This window comes from Cupressus sempervirens, chromosome 9 (assembly GCF_028749045.1).
Source record: "Cupressus sempervirens isolate cs-2001-9-10 chromosome 9, ASM2874904v1, whole genome shotgun sequence".
Classification (NCBI taxonomy): domain Eukaryota; kingdom Viridiplantae; phylum Streptophyta; class Pinopsida; order Cupressales; family Cupressaceae; genus Cupressus; species Cupressus sempervirens.
In genome coordinates this window covers 389,722,489-389,747,904 of record NC_143126.1, presented here as the reverse complement: position 1 = coordinate 389,747,904, position 25,416 = coordinate 389,722,489, and the positions used below count along the sequence as shown (strand labels likewise).

The 25,416-nt window shown below is 36.0% G+C and overlaps 1 protein-coding gene across 4 annotated transcripts in view; it reads left to right on the top strand.

Moving 5' to 3' along the window:
- Window positions 1-25,416, top strand: part of LOC149538900 (TatD related DNase) — a 121,814-nt gene that overhangs the window by 72,110 nt on the left and 24,288 nt on the right. For 2 of the 4 annotated variants that reach the window (XM_089800292.1, XM_089800294.1), the window contains 3 exons: window positions 16,401-16,554; window positions 16,658-16,906; window positions 18,011-18,055. In XM_089800292.1, coding sequence (XP_089656418.1) covers window positions 16,401-16,554; window positions 16,658-16,906; window positions 18,011-18,055 — 448 coding nt within the window. The remainder of the gene's footprint in view (window positions 1-16,400; window positions 16,555-16,657; window positions 16,907-18,010; window positions 18,056-25,416) is intronic. The other 2 variants (XM_089800295.1, XM_089800293.1) reach the window with 1 other exon arrangement.

The following is a 25,416-nucleotide window of genomic DNA, read 5'->3' as shown; positions in this document are numbered from 1 at the left end:
ACATACCCAGATGTATGAATTGTTAAAGTGTAGAAGTATGGATAGATTGTGCCTACGTACACCAAAGTTTGGATGCGTATGAGTAAAAGGGCAAGAGTTTGTGAAGAGATATAATATGCTAATTAAACTACTGGCTAAAGAATTGTTTGTATTTTTATTATTTCATAAAAAATAGCGGTTGGTCATTTGTTTTGAAAGGGTATGACATTAAAACACAACTCTTCATAAAAGACATAACCTTTCAAAATATGACCTTTCATTGTCTATATATATAAGATGTAAAGTTCAAACAGGCACAATTGAGAGGGCTTCCTTTGAAATTTATAAACTTTTTTAATAATATTGTTCGAATCTTTCTGTTTGAGAGAGAAGTTAGAGATCTGAACAAAGCCAAGGAGATTTCAATTTTCTTTGAGTGTTATTTCCAAAAATTGTATGGATCTGATCGTGTTGGGTATAACATCAAGAGATTGAGTGTCTTCATCACGATTTGTCCAACAATAAATCAGTAAGAAATTTTATTTGTTTTAGAGTTGAACCATACATAGCTCGTCCTTTATAGTTGAGTTATTTATTTGTTTCTAATTTATTAATTTGATTAGTGCATCAAATTGTTTACGGCTGTTCAGATTTGATCAATACAAATAGTGTAGGATATCATCTTTTTGTCATTATTTGTATCTATTATGCCCGTGAGATGGTTAAATTATAATAGACTAATCTGAATATGCTATAAAGTGTGACAATTTGTGGCATCAAATTAACTAAGTTATTAACAAATATTATACCAACAATATTGTAAAGTTGTATGTAATGAAATGTATTTTTGACTCTATCGCCCAATTAGAATTCAGCACTGATCATAAAAATTGCTCAATAATTTTGAACCCAATGCTGGCATTTCTCTATTCTTTTCCTTTGGCAATTTGATTTCATTTAATAATTTGTCTATCTTTTTCGTTTCAGTAACACATAATATCTTAAATAAAGTAATTGAAGTTTGAGGATAAATAATCGAGAACATTTCCTTGATGCTTGCCAATTGAGGAGTTCATTTGATTGCTATAATCCGCTATAAATTGTCTTGGAGTTAAGTTTTGCTATCCAGGATTTAGGTAAATAGGCCTTGGTCCAGCAGAACCAAAAGCGCAGAGGATTGGAGCCAATCCTGTGAAGTTGGCCAAAATCATTTAGATAGCCAACATCGAGTAGGCAAGGCTCGTAGGTTTCTAACTTGTGATTTTGATAACCAACAAGTTGCACACAACGTAATAGTAGGGTGGGGTCTTTGTGTGATGAACCATATATTTCCTATGCCCATGATAGGAATTCAGAGGAACAATCCAAGATGACACTACAAGGAGATGAGTTGTATCAACATGATAATAATGAGATGCATACATCTAAAAACTTGCGAAAGGTTAACGAAGAAATGTTGTGGCATCTTTGGTACGCTATGACAACACTCACAAGATGGTTGATGATCTCTACAGGAATACCCAAAGGGAAGTGGAACGAAATCGGCCTATTTCTGGTTTGCAGGTGGTTAAAAAAGCCATTGAACTATGAAATCAGATTATTAATGTTTGTTGTCCTACAGGAATTATGCTCTTAAGATGATTGAAATGTATGTCGATCAATTGAATAAAGAAAGGAATGAGATTAAGGAGCTCAACAGGGAGCTTAAGTATGCTTGTGAGACATTGGATGATACTCATTTATCTCTTCAGGAAGCATATAATCAAATCAAAATCACAAACCATTTTTGGGAACGTGAGGATAAAGAGAGGCAGGAGTTGGTTGGATTGCATACATCAGCCAGTGGATTGATTTTGGTGCAGTATTGATGAGAGTTATGTTTCAAGCACAAGGAACGACTCTTCAACTTCATTCTTATTCATAGTTCCTATGTACCTGGAGGTTATCCAGATTGGTATTTGATGTGCCCAGGGTGTCGTTTTCAGCTTTTGTGCAACTCATTTCTTACATCATCTATTTAGGTTTGGTTATCACCACCTACTGGGTTATGCAGAGTTCATTGATACATTTCTACCTTATCATAATGGCGTGTTATGATAACAGGGTCTGGGATCCAGGTGTTGACAACATGTATCTATGGCTTATTGAGGATTTTGTTACGGTTGTGCTCAATTCAAGATTGGATGCGAGGATAAGTTTTACAGTCTATAGGTGTAGGGATCAGGTTGATGGATGTGTTGCAGAGTGACACCTTACTTTGCAGTGTGTCTAGATTTTCTTTTAGATTAGGCTACAGGTCTACTTGCAGATTTGTATGGGATCCTGGTACTATTTGCTTGAGGTCAAGCAATTTTAAGGAGGGGAGATTTGTAATGTCCCCCTTTTGGGACATTACAAATATTAAATGACACATTTACATGATATTAAAATTGACTATGAAAGTGTGGACTCATATTATAAAAGGTCAATTTAAATTCAAAGTGGGCTAAAGATGACAAGGAGAGATAAGATGAAAAGCTAGGAGGGAAGTCAAAAAGTCATAGCTGCAAGAATAAAAGGAGAAGAGACTCCTTCTTTTGGCATGCTTGGATTTATTATTCAGATTTTAGTTCTCTCTTAGGAGAGTATTTGGAAAGCTTCAACTTTCAGCCCGTGTGAGGACGTAGCCCCTCGTGCTGGCAAACAGTGGACACAAACCCATTGTCCGTGTAGACGTCACTTCAGGTGTCTCGCATGCACTTACAGGTTCTTATTTTGATGTTCGAATTTGACTATAAAACTCTATTTAAGATTGGGTTTCGATTGCTGGTTGTTGTATTGCTGTTGTATAATGCAATAATGTTGTTTCAAGAAGTTTATAAGAGTTTACTAGTGTTCTATATCACTGGTTTGTAATGTATTTTCATATGCTCAAATCCTGAATATTATTTTGGAAAGAACAGGGTATTATCTTGTGGAGAATCTTCTGGTTTTATTGTTGTATTGTATTACATCTGCTTATGTTTGAGTTTTGAATACTATATTCAAGAAGAAGCTGGATAAATATTTGTTGGAGTTTCTAATGGTTACGATTAATACATCTGCATATGTTTAGTTCTGAATATATTTTGGGTAAAAACGAGTAAATATCTATTAGGAATATTTCAATAGTCTCCAAAAACTCAAATTGAACTATAAATTTGGGTGCAACTTTTAGCTCAAATTTTGCAAGATTGAATTCAAATCCCGCTTGAACAAAGCATAAAACTCACAATCAATATCCAAAAATGTTGTCACATAACACTTTGAATTAAAACAAAGTTTGAAAGCAAGTTGCCTCGTTTATTTTTAATGTACATCCAAGCACAAAGTCTTAGAGTGCATATACAAACTAGTAGAGTTTTCTTGCTTTGTCAAAAGAAGAAAATTACAATATGGACCCTTTATTTATAAGTGAGGGGCTGAGAGCGGAAAGTGGGAGAAAGCCAACTAATGTCTTGCGATGTGATTACATGTTTCAACTTTGCAAGTGTTACTATCACATGCAATTGCTTCTAGTTTTACATTACACGTAATTTGTCAAAAAAAAATTGTGGAATGCATGATACAAATAAATTGAGTGTCTGACAAGACATGACTTGTACTATATCATCCTTTCTTGGTCTTCAAGCTCCTACAAGATGCTCCATGATCGATGTGTCTAGGTTTGGTGGAAAAATCTTGGAACATGAACCTACCTTTTAGATCGTTTTACATCACAAGAGCCTTTATTGGGGAAAACATCTTTTCAATATTTCTTTCCATCTCTATCTTGAAAGCATTTTATGCCTGCAATCATTCCATCTTTCATTCTCTTCCCTTTGTCTCCATCACGTGATTGTTCATGCCTCACGTCATTGTTTAATCTTGGAATCTATTTGCAAAATAAGACTGATGCCATGCTAGAGCTCTGCACACTAAAACTTCCAATCTAGAGCTATGCCATGTTTAGTTTGGAATCTTCCAATCTAAAACTTTTCAAATCTAGAGCTATGCACGCTACACAACCGAACCTTGAGGAAGAATGGAAGGAATAAACTTTGAAAATGAGAAAAAAGATGAATTAAGAAGCTTTTCTTGAGCATTGTAGGTGGACAAAATGCAAGTATCTAGTATGAAAATGAGATGCAAGTGTGTATATATACAAGAGGAGGCATCTCTTACTTATAAATGTGGTTTTTAAATCCAATTATATGTCATTCTGGGAAAGTTTTCTGCCTGCAAACGGGGTTTTAAATAACACTTTTAGGTTGGGAAGAAGACTTCATTTGCGTTTGGAAGACACTTGTAAGTGGGGCTTCAAATTTCCCTTGCAAGGAGGGAAAAGCTTAGCTCTTTTATGGCAAAATAAACTTGCAAACGTGGTTTTTAATTCTGTTTGCAAGTGGGGAAAATATACATGCTTTTTCTCTGGAGGATGATCTTGCATTTCAATTGCATTTTTTGGGGAAGAGCATGTATTTTTTGTTTTGAAAGCAATACTCTCAAACAAACTCTACAAATTTGTAAATGATTTAAAAAAAACAATCATATAGACAAACATACGATTTTAGTTCCGGGCCAATTGGGGTTGTTTCAGTGGGGTTTCAAGACAATTTCTTTTTTTAGTAAGTCAATAGGCTTATCATTTCTTTTTTAAGTAAGTCAATAGGCTTATCATTCAGGGTTGGACTAGGAATGTCTTGTTGAGACCTTTGCGACAAGCTATAGCACATGCTTATCTGAGTTCATCTAATAAGAGATTCCAGTGTTTGAAGATTTACCTGATTTATATGAAGTGACTTTATAACTTAAGCTCATGTTGTTAATATCACTTTATTATTTCCTTAAGTGGCGGAGAAGTATTATTTTTATAAGGGAAGCTCATTTCCAGCATACATTGTTTTGTGATTTGGATTTCACTCTCTTGGAGAGTTATTTTGAAAGTTTCACCTTACAGTAGATGAGAGGACAGAAACCTTGAAGCTTGGATTTGGATTTCACTCTCTGTTGGAGACATTGTGTTGGTGTTTTACATTGTATTCCATGTTCATCTTTTCTATTATCCAATCTTGCTTTAGTTACTATTTCTATGATTGGATTTCTTGGTCATTTTGCTGAAGAACTTCAATGAAACAATGTTTTGGAAAATGTATTTTTGTTGGAGATTCATGCAATAATATTTGAGACTTCTTTTATCTGGTTGCTTATTGGGGTTTTTGCAGGCGAAATCTGAAATATATTGCACTACATATTTGTTTAAAATTTTTGAGATACTGTTAAGGATTTTGAGAAAATATTTGGTTAGGGATAATATAGTGGTGTCAGAGCATCAAACCTACCATCCTGTTGGGTATAATTAAAAGGTTTTATTAGAGCTGGTATATTCAGTCTGTTGGTTTTCATGAATAAAAGACATTTTAGTTGATCATTTTCATATTGTTGAGCACAATATACTTACAAAGCTTTGTCAGGGATGAATATGATAAATTCAGGATTGGTGGTTTGAGAAATATTTGATAGGTACAATATCATTTGCCCTAGTCTTGGGGTCAACAAATATTAAGCAGCAATTTTCTGTGTGCTAGTATTAAATATTTGTGGTGTTTGAACAACAGTATTGCTCGACTATTATTATTGGAAGCTTTTTTAAATTTGATGACATTTTTCTGAGACTATAATTGGAGGATATAGCCGTACACATTTAATCTCATTCAGGAGCAGTCTAAGTTGGGCGAATATAATAATGTGAAAGAGTATATAATTTTATCCCTAATATAGTGCTGTAGGTGTATTAAAATCTGACACGATCTGTTCAAAGGCTTCAAAACAAATGTAAAATGTTTAATTTTGCAAAACATTTCACAGAGTGAAGTGGAGGTGTGGCTTTGCAATTAAATACTTTCACCCATTAAAATAAAAGTTTGATATGCACATCAATGATGGACCGCTTTAAATTTATAAAATCTATAGTTGATATTTTTATTACAAATTGCAAGGAGATCAAAGTCTCTTTTTTCAATCAGACAATATATATATTTTATTGCTCATTCAAGAAATGTTTGATATTTCAAGTTTGTGATCAAAAATTTTTCCTCAATATAGGAGGAGTAAATTCATCGAGGATTAGGATCTGTATTGCTGTGGTGAAGGAGTTTCACTTGGTGTCCAGTAATATTGCCATGTGAAAATTAGCTGCATCCAAAGTATTCATTGAGCCTGGTAGTGAAGTGATGCCTGGGAAAACAGTGTGAAAATTCTTGTTTCAGATTGATTGATTTGATATTTGAGATTTTGGAAGAAATGATTTGGCACCATAACTGGGAGCTCTAAGACACCGTCAAGATTTACAGGTGCTTGGCAAACCCCTAATCAACAAAAAAATCAATATTTAGCCAGCATAGAGCTTTCATGCCTTCTTGCTTGATCCTCTACCATTTCTGGTTAATGACATGATAAGAATTTGCCTATTTTGAAGTTTATTACTAATCAAGTATACTTTTATTGCCATCTGAAGGAATTATACACGTTATAGGAATCAATTTTGTGTTAGCTGTTGAAATTCAGAACTGAGCAGGAAATTCTGGATTCGAAATATTTATATCTTTTAATGAAATTTGCAGGGCTTAGGTTCTTGTCATAATCAGGTAATTGTTCCATTCGAACATTGCATTGGCTAGGAAATCCAACAGTTGTGGCACCCTACTTAGTTTTTTTCAGACTTCGAGTGTTCTGGCTGGGGAAGAACTTTATGAGCTGGATGTGTTATTAATACTGTTTGTTGATGTACAAGTCTGTTTTGTTAAGGATGTATGCTGTTCATAAGTGAAGGTGTTCACTGAAATTGTCAGAGATGAAACTGATAATGGTTGCAGAGTATTAGCATTGAATATTTGTGCTGTCTGTTAGAGTTTCTAATATTGTGGATATCCTCCAGCATGTGGTCACTTTCAGACTGAGCCGAGGCGGTGATCTTTGTTTCTCAGGTGCAAGAATCTACGCACTGTCACTTCATGTCATGTATTTCCCGGCTATTATTACAAACTGTGTAGTCAAAATTATTCAATTCATTTAGTTGCATGTCATATCTTATGGTACATGTCAAAATGTTTTGAGACACTGCCCAAATGTTAACTCTTCTGATTAATGCAAGTTTTTGAATTCAAACTATTTGGTTCAATGGAAAACTGTGCATTGGGAATTGCAAGTTTGCGCTTAAATATAGACATTAGCAATTTTTAAAGTAGTTAATGTTTGTGAATCTTAATGTGCACCATTCCCAATACAAGTTTTTGATTGAAGTTGAGTGTTTGATTGAATGCCTACGATGACTAAGTACGATTTGAGGGTGTGACTTCGATGGTTATAGAGTTTGAGGAGGCAAAACACACATTGCCTGAAAGGAACACAATGACGTAGAGCAAGGATACTGTTGGAGCATACATTCTGATGCCTCAAAAGCTATATTACAGACTCCACAAACTTGGTTGTAAACTTGTGGATTCAGATTAGATTTTTTAATTCTGGGCTGAGATGCTGCTAGTGCCTGTATGCCAGTTCATTTTTAATACTGATTCCAAGTTATTGCTTCTGTTCAATACATCTCACTTCATTTCTGATTATAGTTTCCTTTAAGAGCTCTATTTGGGAACCTTTTGGGAACATTGTGCATCTCGCTGAAGCATTCATTGTGATAAGACTTTATGTGCTCCTATAATCCTGAACTAATTGTATTTACTTGGTGCAAACTAGATTCACATTAAGTTTGAACATTCATTTGCAGAGATAAATAATATCTACCAATGGAAAACTATAGGGTTTGGGAAAGATCAGAAAAGACCTTGTTAAAATACATCTCCAGTTAGCCCAAAATTTTCAGGCTGGTATGAACAGAAATATTTCACATGTGTGAAGAATATAACAAACTCCCACCTCAGGTTGAGAAAGATTTACACGTTCAAAAGATACATGCAAAAACTTGTATAAGGAGTTTTTAGCACACAATAATCATCCTGCAAGTGGTCTTGAAAAAGAAGAGCAACCATCACTGATTTGCAGCCTTCTCATGATCATTTAGAAGATTTTAAATATGGTACAGGTCTATTTATTGGTAGAATGGAGGTAGAGGTTTTTTGTGGGGCTAACTACACTAGTGCTCTCGATGGGCATGTTGATAATGCATTGGTGAAGATTGTTCAATCAGCCAATGATGAGGACTCAACATCTTTTGATAGTGCTGATGCTGATTTTCATCCAGACTTGAGGGTCTCTACATATGGTATAGATTCTTCTTGCGATGAATTTATTTTTGAACACAGTGCTGCCCCTAATTTTTTTTTTTGCAGCTGGGTATAAAAGAAGACATTGATGATGTGGATATGTATGATGAAATATTCTCTCACACCTCATGTGCAATTGACTTATCTCATACACCTGCCAGTTCACCTTGTTTGGAGAGTCAAATGAAAGTGATTGAAGTTAAAATTGTTGCAGCTCTATCACATTTTGATGACATATATGAGATGGTTGAAAAGCATTTTTCGAAGCAATAACTAGAGAGAAGACAAAAAGGACTCAAAGAGGAGTTCTTAAATTTGCATGCGATTAAGGAAGGGATGAGAACAATAAAATCAGACTATCTACATCTTCTTTCAGATCGTGATCATTTTCTCAAAATCAAGTTTAGGCCTTTGAGGGGGGTTACTTCTTAAGTGGTACATAAGCTTCCTTTGGAGCAAGGGTTCCTTTATAGTGGGACTACCTCTTATTGGATCCAAAGTCCATGTCTCTTTCCTTTTTGACGGCTTCTTGTAGTGAAAGAGGGTTTATTGCCTTTACCCAACTCTTTTAGGGGGTCTTTGATAGGGAGAATCCTTCACTTTGTCCTAATCTCTTCTAGGAATCCTTAAGGCTCTTCTCTTGGCCTTATTAGGGTTTTTTCTATGACCCTATACTAGAGGAATTCCTTATAAAACTCCTTTCCCTTTAAGGACCTCTCTACCAATCTAGCATTTCACACTACCTTCACCTTGCTTGTTGGAGTCAATGTACTAAGTGCTCTACTAGATCACCATGGTCATGACCAATTCACATATGGATGGAGGGGCTTCTTTTCCATTTGTTTCCATCAATTTTGGTGCCACTTTGTTCTCATCTCCCATAGTTTTACTATTGATTTCTCCAAACCCTTGGAAATAGGGCTAGTAGCCTTTTAGCCCCAATTAGGCCTCCTTCTGAAGTTTTTGGCCTATAACTTTGAAACTTCCTTAACAATGCCCCAAAAAAATTAGCTTTCCTAATACCCTTTTTAGAGAACTAAAGGATTTTGAGGTTTTTGGGTCCCCAACATGTCTATACAACACTTTCCTAGAAATGGGCCTGTTTATAAAGGGCTTAGGCTTGTCTATTAGTAACCTCTTTGAAAGAATTCAAACACTATCTAAATGGACTCAACTTGCCTCCAACTCTTGGATTTTGTTCCCCTAGACACCATCCTACATCTTTCCATTCTTGGTTTACACAGATCAACTCATCCACCCCTCCATTTACACTCTGCAATCTCTAAGACACCTAGCTAGGTACACTGTCTCGCCTAGGGATTGATAAGAAAAATAGAAAACCTGCAAGATTGGACTCCAAACTTCATGTATACAATGTATATACAATGCCCTAACATATTCCAAGTGATTATACAATTCCCACCTTTAGATTTTATGCTAGGGCCATTTTCAGTCCTTCCACTGTATATTGACCAGTGAACATGTCACAGAGGAAAGATTTTTATTCAACCAATCATAATTATGAATCTACAATTACAAATGCACACCAAGAAACTAGATTCAAGGCTCTAACTAATCATGAACACAAGCTACTCAATTCAATCCATTAAAGTATAGATGATTGAGTTGCAAACAAACTGTGAAAATTCTTGCAAGAAAACAATATTGCTTACTTAATCTAGTCCATACAAAAATGACTCCAACCCTTCATTTTGACCTGGAATGGTCTTATATAGCTCTTGGGCTTGTGCTCCTATTGTCCTACTAGACCTACAATCGATTTTTGGTTATTTTGTAAAATATTGTCAATGTTGTCATTGACAACTTTAACATCTTTTGCACTTTGACATTTCTAACATCCATGATCACTTCAAATGGGTCTAGACTCTAAAATGATTACTTTAGCGTGAGTAAACTCTCCTAACACCTTTTCACCTATTTCCACACATGTTGGAGTTAATTTTACCATTTGACTCATTTTGACCTATATTGATAACTTATGCATTTACATGACAACCTTGACAACTCCCAGGCAAAACTTTTGCCCATACCTAGTTTGACCTCGTAGAGACTCAAACACACACTTAGGACTCTCTTTTAGTCCTTATTCATCAGTGGATTGGCCAAAGCCACTTACAAGCCAAAATTGATTTAGGGTTTTGACCTAAGACCCTAGGTGCTTTGCACCATTCTCCCACTGCAGCAAGGAAGTCAAGTTACTCCTAGAGATAGGAGCTCCATACTGATGCCAAGTTTCTTGAAGTCACTTTCTACTACCCATGTAGCCTTTGATTTTGGTTGGTGCCTCCATTTTAACAGGTGCTCCATGTAGACACCATGCCTTGTTTTCACTTTAACCCTTGAATCTAGGATCCTCTCCACTTGTGGCTTGACTTGGATAGGTACCTTGAGCTCCTTCACATCATTATCAACCCCTGTACAATACTTTCTTTGCTACATTAGGACCTTTATACTTGACCAGATCTTGCACATTGAATACATGGGAGATAGATAGCTCCTTAGGAAGGTCTATTTTGTAAGCATTTTCCTCATACTTGGCTATAACCTTGCATGTTCCTACTCTTCTCATCTGTAACTTGCTTGGGATGCCCTTTTGAAGCCTGGCTTTATTGAGATGTACCATCACCCAATCTCCTACTTCAAACTGCAGATCCTTTCTTCTTTCATCCACTTTAGACTTGAGCTCTTGGTTTGCTTCCATTAAAGTTCTCCTTACCTGTTCATGAACTAATTTCATAGAATGGGGAAAATCATCTGCCTGTCCACTGATTCCTTCATGATTCTTCAACTCTCTGTGTTTTCAAACTCCTCTTGGATAGATCCCATACACAATTTAAAATGGGCTTTTGCTAGTAGGTTTGTTCACATTGTCATTGTAAGCAAACTCTGCTTGGGGAAGTACTTGGTCCCTCATCTAACAATACTTCTTTGTCAGACACCTTAGAAAATTTCGAAGCACTCTATTGATTACCTTTGTTTGACCATCTGTTTGAGGATGGTATACTGATCCATATGCCAAGTTTGTACCTAGTCTTTTCTATAAGGTTTTACAAAACTGCCCCATTAATTTTGCATCTCTATCTGAGACTATGCTTATTGGTAAACCATGAATCCTTACTACTTCTTTGAAGAAGAGATGGGAAATGTAGCTAGCATCATGAGTTGTCTTGCAAGGTATAAAAATGACTCATTTTGGTAAATCTATGTACTACTTCAAACATATTGTCAAAACCAGTAGTTGTCCTTGGTAATCGCACTATGAAGTCCAAACTAAGACACTCACATGGTCTATTAGGAGTTGGAAAAGGTTGGTATAATCCTGCATTGGAAGATGTTCCTTTAGCTTTCTGGCAAACTACACACTGTTCTACATATCTCTTGACATCTCTTTGCATTTTTGGCTAGTAATAGAATCTCTAAACCAGGTCTTATGTCTTGTTCAAGCCAAAATGACCACTAAGACTTCCATTGTGCTTCTCCTAAATGAGGTTTTCCCTCATAGACCCCTCGGGTACACATAATTGGTTACGTTTAAACAACAATCCATTCTGCAAAGTATAGTCAGCAAACTTGCTATGAAAATGATTGTTAAAATCCAGGCATACCTTGTAGGCTTCTGAGGAGTCTTCATCTCCTTCATATAGGTCCTTAATTACTTCAATCCCTATGCTTTGTAGCTCGATCTCTTGGACAGTGACTAGCCTCCTACTAAGTGCATCTCCTACCTTGTTGCTTTGCCCCTTTTTATGCTTGATAGTGAATGTGTAGGCTTGAGGAAGCTTCATCAATTTTATATGTCTGAGGCTCAACTTCTCTTGTGTATTTATGAAGGCTTAGAGCCTAATAATCAGTATAGACTACAAACTCCTTGGGTTACTGATAATGCCTCCACTTCCTAAGGGCTTGGACCAATGCATAAAGTTCTAAGTCATAGGATGAGTACCTTGACTTAGCTTTATTCAACCTCTCACTATAAATTGCTACTGGTCTTCCGTCTTGACTTAGGACTGCTCCCACATCTATGTTGCTTGCATCATGTTCTAGAATGAATAATTTGTCAAAACTTGGCAACACTAGAATAGGTTGTTTGGCCACTTCTTGTTTTAGCTTCTCAAACCCTTCATCAGCATCCTTTGTCCATATGAACTCAGTCTTAGCACCACCTTTGATAGTATCCAAGATGGATGCACATATCTCACTGAACCCCCTAACAAACTTTCTATAAAACTGAACCAACCCATGAAAGCTTCTCACTTCAGTCCCTGTTTTGGAGTGGGCCAATTGAAGATGGTTTCTACCTCACTTGGGTACATTTTCAAGTCACCTTGGGATATGAAAAAACCGAAATATACAAGCTCCTATTTCAAGAACTCAATCTTCTCTAGGTTAATGGTTAATTTCTCTTCATGCAATTTCCTCAACACAATTTCTAGGTGCTTCATGTGTTCTTTCTTTGTTTTGCTAAAAATGAGGATGTCATCAAGATAGACTACCACAAATATGCCTATGTAATCTTTCAACACTTCATTCATTAGCCTAATGAATGTACTAGGTGCATTGGTGAGGCCAAATGGCATAACTAACCACTCATAAAGACCCTCCGTAGTTTTAAAGGTTGTCTTCCATTCATCCCCCCTCTTTTATTCTAATTTGATGGTACCCACTCTTAAGGTGTATTTTAAAAAAGCATTTAGCACAATCAACACAATCCATTAAATCTTCTATTCTAGGAATAGGAAACCTATATCTAATTGGTATCCTATTTATTGCCCGAGAATCAGTACACATTTTCCACTTACCTCCTTTCTTTAGTGCCAATACAACTGGGACTGCACATGGACTAATGCTTCTCTTGATTAGGCCTTGGTTGAGTAGTTCTTGAACTTGTCTTGCAATCTCCTTGTTTTGATCTGGTGTCATCTTTTATGCAGCCTTGTTAGGCAATGATGCTTGTGGTAGAAAATCAATTTGATGGCTGATAGCTCTTGAGGAGGCAAGGTAGTTGGTGCTCCATTACTTATGATATCACTAAACTGATCCAACAATTGCTTTATCTCTGCAGGCAATGTTGGCTTTGGTTTGTCATCCTCTTTGGGCTTTACTACAATTGCATACCCAATTCCTTCCTCCTCTTTGAGATCTTGCAAAAATTCCTTCCCACTTAATAAGAGTACATGGAGTCTACTGAGTCATCTGTCTCTCCTTCAACAAGTGACTGAATTTTGTAAGTAACTCCATTCTTTTTGAAAGTGTACATGTTCTTCTTTCCCTGATGGACTACATCTTTGTCATATTGCCATGTTATACCTAACAATAGGTGACAAACATCCATGGGCAAGACATCACATAATATCTTGTTTTGGTATTCTCCTATAGCAAACTCAACCCACACTTGTTCATTCACAAGAACATGCTGTCCTTTACTCAACCAGGTAACCTTGTAGTGATGGGTGTGAGGTATCTTGGTGAGCTTCAACTTTTGAACTACATCCTCTGATATAATGTTATCTGTTGAACCTGAGTCAATGATGACCCTACACACTTTGCCAAGGATCTTGCACTTACTTTGAACATTGCCTTTCTTTGTTTGGAATCTTCCTTGCTAGGTTCCTTAATCAATACCCTTTTGAACATGAGAATTTCACCACTCTCTGAATCAAGATTCAATTTAGATGATTTAACACTACTAGTGTAATGTCCCCATTTGTTGCCAACATCAGAATTTCAGGGATTAGCCTAATATTGGAGAGGATAGGCTAATAAGGATTGTTGGGGGATTTTCGGAGGATTTATTCATCTCCAACATTCAGGGATTTATGGATTTGATGTTCGTTTGATATCTTTTGGACTCCTTTTGCCATACTTATTATGTATAGTAAGTCAAGAGTAATAGAGATGGACCCTTTCTATTTTTAGAAAGTGTATTTGGTCACATGGGGAATTATGAGGAGAGATTCCTATTTCAGACGGCATGACAATCAAACAAGTATTTCAAGAGATATTAAACATCAAGTGACTTAAGTGATTTATTTAAGTATTTTAATGTTATTATAAAGTATAAAGTCAGTTTATGGCAAAATGACTAAAAAATGAAACTCTTTTATCCCACATTGCTAAGTTGTTTGTACCTCTCCTCATTTCGAAGTTATAAAGGAAGGCATTTGCATTGGGATTGGGAGAATGGATATGATAAATATTAATATATTGCTACCAATGGTTGCTTTAATGTGACTGGTGAACTTTGAGGATGAAAACCCTCGAGTTTTTTGAGGAAGTTGGACGTCATCCCAACCCCTGACTCTGGGTTAACACACATTTCAGGCAGAAATCGGCAAGGAATAGTAACTTCATCTCAGAACTGGAAGTAAGTTATCTATTTGAAAATTCAGTGGAATAAGATCTGGTTGTTTTGGGTTCTTTCCTTTATGCTTTTAGTCATAGCTATTGCTGGCTAAGGAAGTGAGATAGCAGCCAGCGTAGACCCTGCAGGTATAGACTGGGTGAATAACTTCCCACAGCAGTCGGAGGTATCCAACAGCAGAGAAAAGAAGTTTGGGGACTGCAGTTACGATCTGAAACTCAGTGACGTGTTCAACATATACTTGGCATCCTGCTCTTATCATATCTGAAGAACGTTCGTGAGAAGAAGTGTAGTCTGTGGATTACAAATTAATAAGGTACTGGAGTCACACCATTCGCAGTAGGAGTTACATGGCATAAGAATACACGGCAGCAGTCATCCTGATTCCCACGTCCAAGAGAGAGAGGTATGGGCTGTTGATTAAAGTTGGGATTGCAGCTTGCGGCTGAATACATTCACCAAATCCAAGTGGATAGTCACCTACAGTGACTAACTCAAGGATACCAGTAGCCTGTGGCAGACATTGATACCCTGTTACGTAGACTGTTTACCTTCAGCAGCTAATTCCAGGTTCTTTAGTTCTTGTTTGTAGGGTAAAACTATGATCATCTGCTGCAAGTAAAAATGTTGAATTTGATTCAATATTCTCGCCATACTTCCAGTCAGTTTATTGTAAACAAGATTAATCTATTATCATTGTTAATTGCTGTGGTGATTGAGTTCTGCATCATCCAAACTTTATTAGACTTGGGATGTATTATTAGAACCGATTATTTCAATGGCTCCGTAGCTTAATACTGAGGTTGTGCACCAACTGTTTGACAAAATTCCATCATCATAAGTGTTAATATTCCGATCAGAATAAGCAAGGTTTATTACAACTAGCTTCCTCTTGTGCATAAGCAACTTTCTTTTCCCCTTGTGAAGATGATGCTTTGTCAGGACATCTGTAGGCAGGGTGGCCTTATTGACCAAAATTGTAGCACTTCATGTTTGCAAAATGTGAACTTCCAAAACCTCCAAATCTACCTCTTCCACCACTGCTAAAGCCTCTGCCTCTGCTGTAGCTACCTCTGGCACTTGAATCACTGCTTTGTTCGGTCAGTTTAAACTCTCCTTGGTTCTTGTTTTCATTGCCCCTGCCACCGAATCCTCCTCTATGACTCCCTTTTGAGTCTCTTCCTCTGCCTCTACACCGTGAACTCGTGTCCTTATTCTTTTTATTCTTCTCTTTACCTTAAGGGTTAACTGATAACACCTATGGACAGTAGTAGGAGTTAAAAGACTGATTTCTTCTTGTATACTCCATCTAAGGCCATTCAAATACCTAGCTTCTTTGATGCTCTCCTCTTCTTGAACTTTGCTCTCCAAATAATTATTGAAATTCCTTGGTGTATGCAGCAACATCCATGTCCCTTTGTTTGAGGTTTTGGCATTTCTTGTGAATTTCTGTGTGAATTTAAAAAGAAACTGTTTTGCTTCAGGAGCAGAAAATTTACTTTCATAGGATCAAGTAATTGAAAGAAATATGATATTCTTTGCTTTTCATCCAAACCATTTGCCCTGAGGTACGTTAGAAACATAATAGTAGCCGATCATGCAACAGATTCTCTTATTTTAGATTATTTGGTTCACACTCAAGCATTTGCTTGACTTTTTATATTGGCTTTAAGATGCTTGTGATTTCGATCACATAGAATTCCTAAATTATCAATTCATACTAAATCTATTGTGGCTCAAATATTTTTTGGCAAAATGTGCAGAGATATGGGCACATTCCCAGCTGGCATTATTCTCCACTCTTATATGGGATCTGCAGAGATGGTCCAGAGTTTGACAAAGTTTGGAGCATATTTTTCTTTTTCTGGATTTATTACCTTTAAGAAACTGGAACAGGCTAGAAAAATTGTTCAGGCGGTGAGTATTTTTTATACCCATTGACTCTTGCCTAAGCTTGAAACTTCAGTTTAGATATTTCTATAAAAAACTAGGCATATTAATGTAAGTAGATCTCTTTCAGGTACCCATGGACAGAATTTTGCTAGAAACTGATGCACCAGATGCACTTCCGCATTTGAGTCTCGGGTCTCTAATTAGGGTTCCTGGGGATCCTTCTGTTCCACTAGAGTTTCAAGAGAAATTGCAATATGAATTAAGATCGGATAGCGAATCAAATGAACATGGTACTCCAGTTCAAGATAATAGGATTGAAGGGGTTGATTCCTCTGTCCAAAAGAAGGCTCTAAACCACCCTGCTAATATATATACTGTAAGAGGAACCATTCTTTTAAATAATGTTTATATGCTAAGTAAATAATTCAATTTCCTTATTTTATTTGATATAAATTGATGTAATAAATTTGAAAATTATCTTGCAATTTTATATTGCTTTAATTTCATCGATATCAACGAGTCAGGGCATGTGACACAGGATGGGGAAATGGCATATATCAAAAGTACAACACAATATCAGGGCTATATATAATGAACTGTGGTTTTACATCTGTGGAAAGATTCTGAATGGTTTGCATTATCCTGAATGAAATATATGGATGGTTTGATTTTTCAATAGGTATTTTGTATATCAGTGGTACTTGCATGCATCATAGAGATCTAGAACAAGGTCTAAGCCATAGTTACAAGACTTGGACTTGCATTTGACTCAGCAAGCTGGATTCAGGCTTGGACTTGGACTTGGCATTTGGACTTGGGAAATTCAAAAACCCAAGAAATTCAAAGATTTTTAAGGACTTAAAGCTTTTTTCATACATCATTCAGTCAATTAATGTCAAAGACAATAATTATGATAAATAGAAGCTACTTTGCACACATTTACAAGTTTACATTGATAATGTAAGTATAAATGGGATTTTCTGAAGGAATTAACTGTTAAACTAGTTACTAAATAACACAGTAGAAAGTGAAAAGACCAAAAGTGAGGAGGATACTATTATGGATCTTACGGAAGAACTACCCATTGATGAAATCAAAAGACTCGAGAAGAGGAACTTAAAGCTGAAAGACCAAATATGAGATGGTGAAAAGTCCAAGAAGACAAGTATGGATTTGAAGACCCAAGCTGAGGAAATCAAATGCATTGAAGATGTTTTGAAAATTCAGCTAAAAGTGAAATCGTGGAATGTGAGAAGGTGGACTTGGAAAAGAGTTTCCGTATGAAAGGAGGTAGAAAAGACTAAAGAGCAGCAGCTAGATGGTAGAAATTTACTAATTGCAAATATCAATTTCCTTATGGAATGATAATAAATTATGGAAAGGATCTTTGGATTGCAATTACTATTCCTATATCCAAATGTCTTGAACAGTAAGATCATATATAATACTAAATAACCTTATTCGATTTTTTTTGATCTAGATGGCTTCAATATGGATGGCTAAAGAAATCTATTACATCGATCAGGTATGAGTTGCTATGTCTGGTATCTTCTTAGCGATTCTGATCTCAAGTAGATGATCTCTACGGATGTTATGATTCTTGTCTAAATATCAAGCAATATAGAAGTGAGTGTTACCAATCAAGTGTAAGGAGTAGTGTTCTTTCTGATATTATTTTTGGAATGTGCAATGAGATTAGTACTGTGCTGAGAGTATCTGCCATCCGTGATTAAATTTTGTAAAATATATGCAATTTTACTGCTTCTGCTCAATCGGAAGTAAGTACTTGTCTGATATTAAACACGTAATGGCAATATAATACCAAAAAATAATTAAAAATAATTAAAAAGCGTTAATAATTCATTTTTTGCATTGGCTGGCTGGGACAGAGTCCTGCTGACAGGACTGCAGAGTCCTGGAAGGACTCACTAGGACTCGGCCGAGTCAATCGGCAGAGCCCAAAAGATTCTGCTAGCCTGACTCGGCTCAGGACTTGCAGAGTCCTGTAACTGCTCTAAGATATATATAATGGTGCAACAAATAGCAACCAAGATAAACCATGCAAGATCTATGATACAATGACATACTATTACATGGTAGATTGGAATGTCCCCTTTTAGATATCTTGGAATATCTGTACAATTTCTCCAATGTCTTTCAATTTATCTAATACATGCAATTGAACTATATAATGAAGAATATGTACAATATCACTCGCTATTTCTGATATAAACAATAATAGATATGCTAAAAGTGAAACTGATATGGTTTGGACTATAGTGCAATGATCTTAGCTATATCAATTATAACAATATTAATATGCAATGAGATATGATATTGCTTATCTCTAATTTGACTCTTAGAACATGCAATATAGAAGATATCACCCATAGCATGATTGTTGCTATGTCTCATCTGATATGATAACTTGCAACTAAAAACTTGATGTATGCCATCTATGATTTACAATTATATACTTGCAACACATAATGTCAATCAGGCACTTACTTAATTGAGTTGATCCAATAATGGATAAATTCTATATAAATTTCCAAATTAAATGATTGAATGAGGTGGAAATGATTGCCTTGTTAGAGTTTGTGTTGAAATGGTAAGAAGTGTTTGATAATTTTCTGGGTAGTAATGTTTCAAACATTATCAAACATTATCTATGGATTTTGGAAACCTGTTCTCTTTAATGGCAAGTAATGTTTCAAAGACATGTCTCATGCCCATTCATCAATGCCTCCCTTGCTTCACTAATTGCATCTTTTCACGATTAACTAATCAGTTAACGTCTAATTTAACATACAAATTTTCATAAACAAATTTTAATATCAATTCAAACTAATTTCACAAGTAACTGATTCCATTTCACATGACATTGATTTCTACCAACTCATTATAACTGAAAGTAAAACTCTTTTCATTCTATCTTACATATTCAGCTAAATTTTCAAGAGACAAAATGAGATATTTATATATATTGCTAACAATTTGACTAATTCTATATATTCATCTAAAAATCAAGTAACGGCCAATCATTTCCTTTGAAACAAAATACTTATTAACATAAAGTAAATGTTTTCTCCATCTTGAAATAAATATAATATTTATCTATTCTTTCAGGGATTAAAAGTGAAAGAACACACAGTATAAACAGAAGAAGCTCTTTAACTCGTTGTCCAAGCCTCGGCATTGGTGAGAGGGGAAGTATTGACATAGGCTTAACATCCCAACCACGGACCATTACTTATCCCCACACATTCTAAATTAATAGAATGACCCTCCCTACCTCGGGGTTGGGCTTGGGATGTTCATAAGTCCAACCATCAGAGTAATCAGGTGGGTTGAAGTCCCAACAGTTATTCTCCAAAATAACTGAAGCGTCTGGACAATCAACATAGATCACATGTTCGGCATATTTGCCTAAATTCTACCTTGGCCAAGTATTTCAAATTGGGTCTACAAACCCGATCTCCACCACACGACAACTTTTTACATAACTAGAACATGCATGAGCTAATGTAGTTTTTAACTTGTTATTTATTAAATCTGATGTCATTTCCTTTGAAACAAAGTACTTATTAACATAAAGTAAATGTTTTCTGCATCTTGAAATAAAAATAATATTTATCTATTCTTTCAGAGATTAAAAGTGAAAGAACATACAGTATAAACAGAAGAATCTCTTTAACTCGTCCAAGCCTCAGCATTGATGAGAGGGGAAGCATTGACATAGGCTTAACCTCTCAATCGCGGACCATTACTTATCCCCACACATTCTAAATTAATAGAATGGCCCTCCCTACCTCGGGGTTGGGCTTGGGATGTTCATAAGTCCAGCCATCAGAGTAATCAAGTGGGTTGAAATCCCAAAAGTTATTCTCCAAAATAACTGAAGCGTCTGGACAATCAACATAGGTCACATGTTCGGCATCTGCCTAAATTCTACCCTGGCCAAGGATTTCAAATTGGGTCTGCAAACCCGATCTCCACCACTCAACTTGACAACTTTTTACATAACTAGAACATGCATGAGCTACTATAGTTTTTAACTTATTATTTATTAAATCTGATGTCATTCTTGTTGTGCAGATTCTCTTCACCTCCTCACCTTTTTCAGGCTACTAAGCTGGTGATTCCTAGGTGCTTTCAAGTTTATAATCACAACATTGCTTTACAGCTTCTTCACCTATACTGGCATCATTGCTTGGTGAATTCCTCGGCGTTCTGATTTCATGATATCATTTTCACCTCTGTGAGATATAAATGGATGTAATGATTGGTTTTACCTGATTGATATACTTTCATGGCAAAGAAAGCATCAATATTATATATTGTAGAATAAATCTATTTATTATCCCTTGAATTCGGTTTGGAACAATAGAAATCAAGTTATGGATCTAATGATTCGATGGCATAATTGCTACACTACTAGTGCTATACTAAGGAAAGAAAATGCAGAAGGAACTGGCAAAATATGAGTTATATTCTATTCGAAATGCATCAAACTTAGCATAAAATAAGTTCATGTTACTGCAGATGCCTTACGTGATTCCTCTAATGAAATCTGGAATGCTTTGCGCTCGGGAGGAAGGACTTCAATTCCTGTTTTGAAACCCACGGCAAGGTATGAAAGAAAGAATGGTATGGGGAGTATATCAATTGGAAATTGAGCTCTGTTGTTTGAGAGACACCGGTAGCAAAGGGTTCGAAGGAAGAATGAATACATTTGATACGATTATGGGGCGCTATTAAAAGGAAGATGCTTGACTCTACGACTCCCTTCAATTACAAGAATTCATTCGAAACCATTCAAATCGATAAAAGAGGAAAGAAAAGGAGGGAAGAAAAAGAAAGAAAAATAAGAAGTTAAAGGGTTATTATTATTATTTTATTATTATTATATATTATTATCTACGTTCATGTGTACGTATTGATAAGGTGGCATCATTAGATTATTATTTATAATGTATTGGCGTCACCTTATTTTTATATACATATATTCGTATTTAAGAATGTGTAATAATGATTTTTTTTTTTTAAATTTATTTATTAGATTGCAGGAATTGGGTGCAACACGGCCCCCCCTATAAACTGCAGTGCACTGGGTAAACTTTTTCATGTGACTAGTAGCACTGGCGTGACATGCCCACTGGTACCACGGGGACGGGAGAGACTAGAACCCGTGACCAACCCCCTGCAACAGGGAAGATTTAGCCAATCGGGCTAGGGCCCTCGCCCTATGTGTAATAATGATTAAATAATAAATTCTTTGATAATTATTTAAAGGTAAGAATTTATGTTTCTTTTATATTATTTATTATAATGTTCATTTTATAGCTCATGCGGTTCCACCATGTAACATGTCGTCAAGTCCTAGTAACCTTGCCAAGATAGTCTTAGGTCAAACCTGTCGATTCTGATGACTGAACCATTCGACCATCCCCTTCCGATGACCCCGTTTAGCAATGCTTTCCCTCTCTTCAGTCTTCTTCCTTAATCACTCAAACATACATTCTTGCCAAGACATTAATTCAAGATATATTAATTGTTAATTCAAAACCATTGCCGATCATCTAGTGACCTTTAGATATTTCATCAACGTCTAAATAACTAACTCATTTCACATGAAAATATCTCATTATCAGTTAATACTACATGTATGCTTCACATTATTAGAAAGAAATAAATTGATACAATGGCTATAATTAACTAACTCGCTTCACATGATTAGGAAGAAATAAATTGATACAAAGGCTATAATTAACTAACTCACTTCTCTTGATAAAAATTCGTTAAACCAACGTCTATGTTTAATTTAAAATTTAGGGCAAAAATTGGGATGTAACATACCCACCCCCTTAGACTTTTCATCGTCCTCGATGAAAATAATAGGAAATTTAAGTGGTACTTAGTTATATGAAAAGAAAAGAAATATTCAATTTTCAATCTCAAAGAAAAGATAGGGATATCTTTGAAAAATATCATGATAATCCTCCCAGGTGGCATTATCTTCAGTATACTGGTCCAACTGGACCTTGCACTACATTACTTCTAGATCTCGTAAGCATAGTTTACGTACCTCGAGTATTTTGAGCGGTCTTACCTCTACCACTCCTGGCTCTCACACCTGCAGTAATTTCCAATCAATCATATGTTCATGGTGGGTAATATACTTTTTAAGATAAGACACATGGAAGACATCATGCATCTTGGCAAGGGCTAGTGATAAAGCAATCCTGTATGCCACTAGGTTAACTACCTCCAAAACTTCAAAGGGTCCTACATATCTGGGGGCTAACTTAGCATTTTTGCCAAACTTGATAGTACTTTTCTGAGGTTTAACCCTTAGTAACACCTTGTCCCCTACTGAGAATTCTCTGAGTGTTCTTTTAGCATCAGCATCACTCTTTTGTTTGTCGTTTGCTTCCTTCAACCTCTGAGGAATCGGAGTACCTATTCTTCCATCTCTTGAAGCATTTCAGGCTTGACAATGATTCTATCTTCCAATCGATTCCAACTTACTGGAGTTCTGCACTTACGACCATACAAAGCCTGAAAAGGAGCCATTCTAATGGTGGACTGATAAGAGTTATTATATGCAAATTCTACTAGGGGTAAGTATGTTTCCCATTGGTACTGTTGGTCCATACAGTATACTCTTAGGAGATCCTCTAATACTTGATTTACTCGTTCAATCTGACCATCTGTCTCAGGATGATAGGCTGAACTAATATTCAATTTGGTGCCCAAAGTTGTAAATAATGTTTGCCAGAATCTGGAAGTTATCCTAGCATCCCTATCTAAAATAATTTTCTCTGGAATTCTGTGCAACCTAAAAATCTCTTTTATGAACTTATGAGCAATTTCAGGTGCTCCATCAGATAAATTCCTTGGCATGAAATGAGAAACCTTAGTCGATCTGTCAACCACGACCAAGATAGTGTTGTGTCAATTCCGAGTCATAGGTAACCCTTGTACAAAATCCATGGATATTATCTGCCATTTCCACTTGGGTACTTCATTTGAGTGTAATAGACCTGCTGGGTACCGATGTTCTGCCTTTACTCTCTGACATTCTAAGTATCCTGCTACAAATTCGATTATTTCCATTTTTATCCCTTTCCAGAAATATAAAGGTTTTATATTGGATAACATTTTTCGTTACTCCCAGATGTCCTGAATATGGAGCTGAGTGATATTTACCTAAAATCAATCTTCAGAGTTCAAGGTCGTTAGGCACATAGATTCTGTGGCGTTATCTTAATAATCCATCTTCTTCTAGGCTAAACTCTGAATACTTAGGATCTTGCAAGTCTCTGATAAGAGCCAAGCTGATTTTTGTGTAAAACTTATCATGCTCCAGTCGTTATAAATTTTGGTCTCTCAACCTGAAGTTTACCGTAGTCATTGCTGAGATGTACCTTCTACGGCTTAGGGCATCAACCACCTTGTTTTCCTTACCTTCAAATGTAGCTTATGTCGAACTCATAATCTGCTAAAAATTCCAGCCATCTCCTTTGTCTAGCATTAAGGTTCTGTTGGGTGAAAATATATTTCAAACTTTGGTGATCCGATCTAAGCTCAAAAGGTTTTCCAATTAAGTAATGTCTCCACATTTGTAAGGCATGCACAATTGCTGCTAATTCAAGATAATGAGGTGTTTGTTCATAATTTTTCAATTTCCTAGACTCATAAGCAATGACTTGTTCATCCTGCATAACACACCCCCTAAACCTTCTCCGGATGCATCGGTTATAATTGCGAACTGTTTTTGTGGATCAGGTACTCTCAGAATAGGTGCAGTAGTCAATTTTTCTTTCAAAAACTCAAAAGTTGTTTGACACTTTTCTGTCCAAACAAGTTTCTTTCCCTTTCTCTGAAGTGAAGTGATCAGATAGGCTATCCTCGAGAAATCTCTGACAAACTTTTTGTAGAACCCAACTAACCCCATGAAGCTCCTAACTTCGGATACATTTCTAGGTATGGGTCATTCCTTAATCGCTTTTATCTTAGATGGATCTACTGCTATACCCTGAGCTGATATAATGTGCCCTAGATACTGAATTTCCTTTTGCTAAAAAGCACACTTAGTTTCCCATATAGCTTGTGTTCTCTTAGTCTTTGCAGAACTATTTCTAAGTGCCTTTGATGTTCTTCATTCTTAGAATATATTAAAATGTCATCTATAAAGACTAATACAAACTTGTCTAAACAATCTTGAAATATACGGTTCGTTAAATTCATGAAGGCTGTTGGGGCATTGGTTAATCCGAAAGGTAGTACTGTAAACTCATAATGTCCATACCTTGTTCTGAATGCAGTTTTATGTATATCCTCATCTTTAATTCACAGCTGATGATATCCTAACCTTAAATCAATTTTTGAAAATACTGTCGCACCTTTCATTTGATCAAAAAGATCATCTATTCTCGGCAATGGGTACCGGTTTTATATGGTGACTTTATTAAGCATCCTATAATCTATACATAGTCTCATGGTTCCATCTTTTTTCCTTACAAACAGCACTGGGGCTCCCCATGGTGAGACACTAGGTCGAATCGTCTTCTTATCTAGCATATCCTACAGTTGGATCTGTAACTCCATTAACTCTGTGGTGGTCATTCTATATGGGGCTCTGGATATGGGTTCCACTCCTAGTATCAAATCTATGGTAAAATCAAATGCTCGGGAAGGGGTTAGTCCAGGAAGCTCCTTAGGAAATACATCTTGATAATTCTTCAAATAGGGGTATTTTTCTTCAAAGGATTCTTTTAAATTTTGCCTGATTTCTCCATCTTCATAAATGTAATCATCCCCATATGTGGTCGTTTTAGACTCCCTTGTATCCTCTCAATTCTAATTACGAAAATTTCACAG